At 36.1% G+C, this 7,528-nt stretch overlaps 1 protein-coding gene across 1 annotated transcript; it reads left to right on the top strand.

Annotated features, from left to right (window-relative positions):
* The first annotated feature begins 3,560 nt into the window (after positions 1-3,560).
* On the top strand, positions 3,561-6,510 carry LOC102628249 (GDSL esterase/lipase EXL3-like). Its single transcript, XM_025099865.2, has 3 exons — positions 3,561-4,004; positions 4,134-6,081; positions 6,281-6,510. The coding sequence occupies exons 2-3, from the start codon at positions 5,253-5,255 to the stop codon at positions 6,472-6,474; spliced, it is 1,023 nt and encodes a 340-aa protein (XP_024955633.1). The 5' UTR covers positions 3,561-4,004; positions 4,134-5,252; the 3' UTR covers positions 6,475-6,510.
* The last annotated feature ends 1,018 nt before the right edge of the window (positions 6,511-7,528 follow it).

Below are 7,528 nucleotides of genomic sequence, written 5' to 3'. Positions count from 1 at the left end.
TACACAATGGTCTGAACTAAATCTGTTGTATCCAAGGCTCATGATGAAGGAATCAAATCACTTATACCAACACCTCGGCGTCTGTTTGAGACCGTATAAAGATTTGTTCAACCTGCAAGCCAAGTTTTCCTTTCCTATTTTTGCAAAACCTTCTGATTGGAGCATATATATTTCTTTTTCAAGTTCTCCTTGAAGAAATGCAGTTTTCACATCTAACTGCTCAAGATGTAAGTCAAATGTAGCACACATCGCCAAGACTACTTTGACTGTTGTAAGTCGAACCACTGGAGAAAATATCTAGTTGAAGTCAATACCTTCTTTCTGAGCATATCTTTTCACCACCAATCTTACACGATATCGCTCCACTTGGTCATTGCCATCACGCTTGATCTTGTAGACCCATTTGTTTCCAATGGCTTTTCTTCCGTGTGGTAGTAGTATAAGTTCCCATGTCTTGTTCTTGGGTAGAGCTTCCATTTCTTCCTGCATTGCTGTCATCCACAAAGTAGCATCTGAGTTGTTTAAAGCTTCATGGAAAGTTGATGGCTCTCCATCCTCTGTTAAAAAACAATATACAACATTGATCTCTGTGACATACTCCAAGTGCCACGTTGGCGGTCGTCTCTCACGAGTTGACCGACGAACTTTTAAAACCTCAAACTAGACTGGTTCTTGTTCTTTGTGCTCTGGTGCTGCTTCAGAACAATCTGAATCTTCTGGATTATTTTCCACATATACCGGTATAGTTTCTGACTTTTCTTTTACACTGCTATCATCCTCATCTCTCATTTGCAGTTGATCTTCTATAAAGATAACATCTCTGCTGATGACGATCTTGTGGGCAGCAGGGTCCCACAGACGATACCCCTTTACTCCATCAGCATACCCCAAGAAGATACATCTTTTAGATTTTAGATCCAATTTTATTCTTTCTTGGGCATTGTACATCACGTACATAGGGCATCCAAACGCATATAGGTAGGAATAATCAGCTGGCTTTTCAGTCCACATCTCCATCGTTGTCTTCAGTCCAATAGCTGTAGATTGCGATCGATTTACTATATAACAAGCAGTTTTGGCTGCTTTTGCCCAGAATGAATTGGGTAGACCAGCAGTCTTCAACATAGCTTTTATTCTTTCTGTAAGAGTTCTGTTCATCTGCTCTGCCACTCTATTTTGTTGAAGAGTGTATGCCACCGTGAACTGCCTCTGAATACCTTCTTGCTTGCAAAAATTGACTCTTCTCCATTTGACGCGACACACGCATCAGCCTCCTGTAGTGTTTCTCCTTTAAGCATGAATAGATTAGCACCGATCTTTTCTGCCTTCATCAATACAAGCGCACCTTTAACAATCTTCATAATTCCATTCTCCACATGAGTTTTGTACCCATGACTATCCATTTATCCTAAAGATAATAGATTTTTCTTTAGACCGTTGACATGCAGTACCTCCCCAATTGTGCGAATTGTACCATCAAATATTTTTTTTTATAGTACTAATACCAACGATCTCCAAGGCATGATCATCTCCCATATATACATATTTTTCTGAGATATGTTCATATGTGTGGAACCATTCTTTCCGAGAGGTCATATGCCAGGTAGCTCCTGAGTCTATAAGCCAGACATCAGATAGTCGTTTTTTGCCTTGTAAAATAGTTGTTGCCTCGCTGTAGAGAATTTCGCCATCATCCGAGGTACTTGCTACACAACCCTGAGCATTTGATGACTTAGGTTCTTTGCCCTCTCTTCTCTTCTGGTTACTCCAAGACTCTTTCTTGATGTGCCCTTTCTTGCCACAGTTGTAGCATTTAACATTCTTCTTACTTCTAGATTTTGATCTACCATGATTTTGACTCCCACTGGGGCCACGTTCCGTTGATCTCCCTCTCGTCACCGATAGTGCCTCCGCTTGTTGCGAACTTGCTTGTCTGTTTTCCTTATTTTTTCGCATACTCTCCTCATTTAATACGGAGGCTACAACATCGTCGAAAATTAGACTGTTCGCTGGATTGTTGTTCATCATGTTGATGATGACTTGATCATACGAATCTGGTAGACTTTGAAGTAGAAGTTTTACACGTTCATTTTCCTCTATATTATGACCCAATGTTGTGAGTTGTGAAAATAGAGTCTTCAAGGTGTTGATGTGGTTGGTAACTGATATAGATTCTGCCATTCGAAGAGTATAGAGTTTCCTCTTCAAGAAGATTTTGTTGTGTAGTGACTTCGCCTCGTACAATTTTGTGAGAGTATTTCATATTTCCTTCGTGTATTTTTCTCTGCCACATTGGATAATACCCCGTCTGCAAGTGCCAAGTGTAGATCAGAAACGACGTTGCCGTCTACTTTGTTCTACTTGTCATTAGTTATCTCCATGGATCTTTCTCCAATTGCTGCCAAGCAATTATTTTTCCTCAATACAGCTTTCATCTTCATTTTCCATAATGAAAAATTATTTTTGTTGAACTTCTCAATTTCATACTTTGCTGCCATTTTGTTGATAAATACCACACACAAGCTAGTGTACCACCTTGAATAGTTGTGAGTATGTGTGAGAATGCATATCAGGAAAGTTCCCAGGAAAGTTCCCAGGAAAGACTGGAGGGGTCACAATAGTCCCACTTAAAACCCAAACTCCTTAAGCTTTTATCGCCTTTGTGACAGAACTTTCCTAGACATGTACAAAACCACACAGTTGCTTTAGTCACACCACTATTCCCTGCTTTACACTGTAAAATTCTTGGATCGCTCTCACCGTTTTACGTGAATAGTACCGTATATGTGAACAGTGTCGTATACGTGAACAGTAACGTATACGTGAACAGTACCCTACTCCAATAAATACAACCAATAGCTTTGATACCACTATTAGGAAATTGATGGGTGAAGCAGACACGCAGCTAAAATGAAATTGGAAGAAAATAAAGAACAAACACAATAGAGGACACAAAAAATTACGTGGTTCGGCTTTTAGCCTACGTCCACGGGCGAAGACAGAAAAAAAATATTTTACTAGTGAAGAGGAGTTACAAGTATTGTAGTATTTTAGCTCACTACCCAAAACCCCAATACACCCAAACTCTCGAATCACTGAACAAGAGCTTTTATTATTTAAGCTCTACAAAAAAACTCTCTGCAGGGATTGCTTCTCACAACTCTCGACTCTCTTTAAAAAATTAGATACAAGCTCTAAATTGAGAGCTTGTATTTATAGGCAAAAGTTTGCCTCAAAAATAAAAAAAGTGGCCATAAACTTCAAGCCATACAGCTCAAAAATTTCAGTTTTTCAAACTTTGAATTTTTGAACTTTGAATTTTTCTTTTTCTTTTAGCAAACATTACTGCATCTAGAATTTCAAAGCTAAGTACCAACCATTTTGCTTCTTCAAACCTTATAGATGCAGCTTCTAGATGCTACAGCCAATTTTGACAAACACAATCTTTTTTAATGTTATTTTTCAATTAAATGTAACAACATATAGTATTAAAGTGTGATTTGTGGCTACTCTAGAAAATTTTTCTAAATGAACACCAGTACTCATATTATAAATAGCGCAGAGCCTTTCTTCTTTTTGGACATAAATCCAAAGAGTGTATTTTATTACTAACTAAGATATATGATGGTGGGTGGCTCAAAAATGGTGAAGATATTCTTAATTTCCTTATTATCAGAAATATTAGATTTTGGGTGGTGGAGTGCTGAGCGATGTCTGGAGCTAGAGAGATCGGCTCTCCTCTATCTTAAACATAAGTTCTTTAATGATCCCCATAATTATCTTAAAAAATGGGTGGATCATGAGAATTATTCAGATTGTTGTCAGTGGGAACGTGTTGAGTGCAACACCACCACTGGCGGAGTGATTGCACTGCATCTTTATCGCACTAGGAGTAGGGAACTGGCAGACATGTGTCTCAATGCTTCTTTTTTTTACGCCCTTTCAACAACTGGAGTTGCTTGATTTAAGCTACAACAACATAGCCGGCTGTATTGAGAATGAAGGTATGTGCTTAATGAAATTTAGTAGAATAGCTAATTTGTAACAACATCTCCTAAAGATTTCCCCTGAATAATTATGTAGCTCAAGTATATATGATCCGTTTTGTATTTGATAATTCAATTCGTTTGCAGGGCTAGAGCGGCTATCAAGGTTGGCGAACCTGAAGTTTCTTGATTTAAGTTATAACTCTTTCAACAACAGCATCTTATCATCTCTATCTGGCCTTTCGTCATTAAGAAGCCTATCATTGGCTTATAATAGATTCAAAGGAAGTATTGATGTTAAACGTAATTAAGCTCCATCTATTCTCCTATCTCTGTGGATCTTTCATTAACGTTCTTACTCTCATTTTATCTGCGATATATATATAGTACCTTTTAGCTCGAGATTTTAAATTGTAAGAAAAGTTGGGGAAAGTTTTTAAACCGTGGGTTTAAGATGCTTAAAACTTGAAATGTTTAAACAATATGGTTTATGCATTTTTCTAGATTTTTCCGCACTTTAAATTTCTGATTGGACTATATATATACCTTTTAGCTCGAGATTTTAAATTGCGGGAAAAATTGGGGAAAGCTTTAAAACCGTGGGTTTAAGAGGCTTAAAACTTGAAATGCTTAAACAACATGGTTTATGCATTTTTCTTAATTTTTCTGCACCTTAAAATTCCTAATTGGATATATATATATTGCTTGACATAAATTTAATATTTTAAGGATAAACTTTAATTTATCCCTTCGATATAATGACAATCTTTAATTTATCCTAAAAAGTATGAAAACTTCGATTTACTCCCATTTTCATTATACTAAATGGCATTTTGGTTATACTAAATGGGGTCGAGTTGATTTTTTTTTTTTTTAATCTTCTTAACAGTGAATGGGAGTAAATTTATGTTTTCATACTTTTGGGTACAAATTGAAGATTTTCATTTTAAGTAGAGGGTAAATTGAAGTTTACCCATATTTCATTAGTACATTAGACCAAATTTTATTATTTATTCTATCTATTAATTAATCAATTCTTTTGGTTTACACAAATTAAATATACAGTTCTCATGTTTAATTTGTCTTAAGTTATCAATAGCTCAACTTTGTGTGAATTTGTTATTCCACTATATGGTGTTAGCGTATTTTTGTTCAATTAACTATAACGACATATAATAAAATAACGAATCTGCATTTAAGCATCCATATTCGAGAATTTTGGGCAACTTACAGAAGTTTGTTTCCATTTTTATAATTGTTTTGTGGATGTATCGTATAGTGGCATCTAGAAAGCGACAATTGCGAGAAAATGAAAAAGTTCCAGCACTCATAGCGTTTGGAGATTCAATCCTTGATACAGGCAACAACAACAACCTGATTTCGCTGGCAAAGTGTAATTTCCCTCCATACGGAAAAGATTTCATTGGTGGAAAACCCACGGGAAGATTTAGCGATGGCAAAGTTCTCACTGATTTATTAGCTGAAGGTTTAGGAATTAAAGAGACTGTGCCGGCGTACCATGACCCAAATCTGCAAAGTAAGGATCTCGCAACGGGCGTATGCCTTGCCTCAGGTGGCTCAGGATTGGATCCCTTAACATCTAGTATAACGTCAGCTATACCAATATCTGGTCAATTAAAAAACTTCAAAGAGTACATAGGAAAGCTTAAAGGGGTTGTTGGAGAAGAGGGCGCAAACAAAGTCATATCCAAAAGCCTGTTTCTATTGTCTGCGGGGAACAATGACCTTGGAATCAACTATAGTGTCTTAAGAGTTAAAAAATATGCTATTTCTACTTACACTTCTATGTTAGTTAGTTGGACTTCCACTATCATTAAGGATTTATATGGGGTCGGAGTACGGAAAATTGCTATATTTAGTACAATGCCAGTGGGCTGTTTACCGATATTCAGAACTCTACATGGGGGGCTAATGAGATCTTGCGCAGATGATGATAACAAAGCAGCAGAGTTATTCTACTCCAAGCTGTTGGCTGAGGTAAAGAATCTCAACAGCTCCCTTCCCCAAGCTAAGATTGTCTACGTTGACTTCTACAACCCCTTGCTTGATCTCATCAGTAATCCGGTGAAGTCAGGTAAATCATTCTACATAGTTTGTATTTTAAGTGACATGATAATTTTTTAAAACCTATTAATTAATAACTGACATATCAGATGTCAAATCATTTGTAATATCACGTGGTTTATGACATAAATTACGTACTGAGACTATGCAATCATAGCACTTCGGCAAACTAAAACTTAACATGTTTGTTATTTGATGAAAAATTTCAGGCTTTAGTGTCTCGGATAGATCATGTTGCGGCACTGGAACTGTTGAGACAGCGATACTTTGTAACAGGATAACTCCATTCACATGTGCTAATGTTTCTAAAATTGTTTTTTGGGATTCTGTTCATCCCTCAGAAAGAGCATGCAGGATCACGGCCGCTCCAATCCTTCAGGATTTGAAGAAAAACTTTTTGTAAATCCTAATTTCCAATTAGTGGCCAGTCACATGTTTGTGCTGTCGTTATGATTTATTTATTAAATTAATATTATTATCATGTTCTGATGTAAAAATAACTTAATTATTGATTATTTATTAAAATTTCTTCCTTTCAGGGAAAAAATTAATACATGCGATTACTAAAGTTATTTGGCTTTTTAAAGAAAAAAAAAATTGCATATGCAGAATTGCATTCCTCGAGCACCGGAATTGGAGATGAGCTTCAATGAAATTGACAATCTAACGGTCCCTAAAATATTGAATAATGAAATGAAAATTTTATATCTGGAGTTTAGCTCTAAATTTAAACAATGATTTTTCACTTTCTCTAGTCTTATCCTATATAATTAAACAGATTGCAGAGGTTTAAGGAAGCTGAATACCCTGTGTCCTATGAAAATTAAAATAGGAGATAGAAGCAAGGTGTTGAGCTAAATGAGATATCATTCCCATTCATCAAGACTCCTGCCCTTGGGTATAATAATTTTACGGCAACAGTGATTCTTACTTAAGCTAATTAATCAAAACAAGTTAATAATAAATTGTGTAAATTAACTCTCCAGTAACTTGGAAGAATTGATAATTCTTTTCTTGAATAATTCTTCTCTCTGTAGAAGCAGTCTGCAAAGCGTTACATCATTCGGTTCCCTAAAAGATTGTCAATAAAGGATTGTCAACTTAATGGTGTTTTATAGCTTGATCGAAGTGTATGATTTTAGTTGGATTATAATTCTTTACTTTTAGTTTAATTTTGTCTTTCAACGAAATTCTTTAAGTTGTGAATATTCTAGTGCGAGTTCTTAAGAGAACAATTTCCTTATTACAATATTTTTTTTTTATGGAAAGTGCAATTTCATTAACAAAACGAGCAATTACAGCACTGAAATTAACCAAGAAGGTGGCACAGAACGCCACACGTCACGACCTGGCAAAGAATTTCCCGCTTTAGCAACAAAGTGAGAAGCAGAATTCGCAGATCTTCCGACGAAAGAGAAAGCAATATCGCCTATAGAATCAGCAATACACTTGCAATC

This window comes from Citrus sinensis, chromosome 6, assembly GCF_022201045.2.
Source record: "Citrus sinensis cultivar Valencia sweet orange chromosome 6, DVS_A1.0, whole genome shotgun sequence".
Classification (NCBI taxonomy): domain Eukaryota; kingdom Viridiplantae; phylum Streptophyta; class Magnoliopsida; order Sapindales; family Rutaceae; genus Citrus; species Citrus sinensis.
This window is presented reverse-complemented; position numbering and strand designations above follow the sequence as displayed.

What these genes read in the sequence shown, in the direction of transcription:
- LOC102628249 (XM_025099865.2), top strand. Translation starts at nt 5,253, where the DNA reads ATGTATCGTATAGTGGCATCTAGAAAGCGACAATTGCGAGAAAATGAA. An exon ending in CAGTAATCCGGTGAAGTCAG is followed by an intron (nt 6,082 to 6,280) that starts GTAAATCATTCT and finishes GAAAAATTTCAG; the next exon opens with GCTTTAGTGTCTCGGATAGA.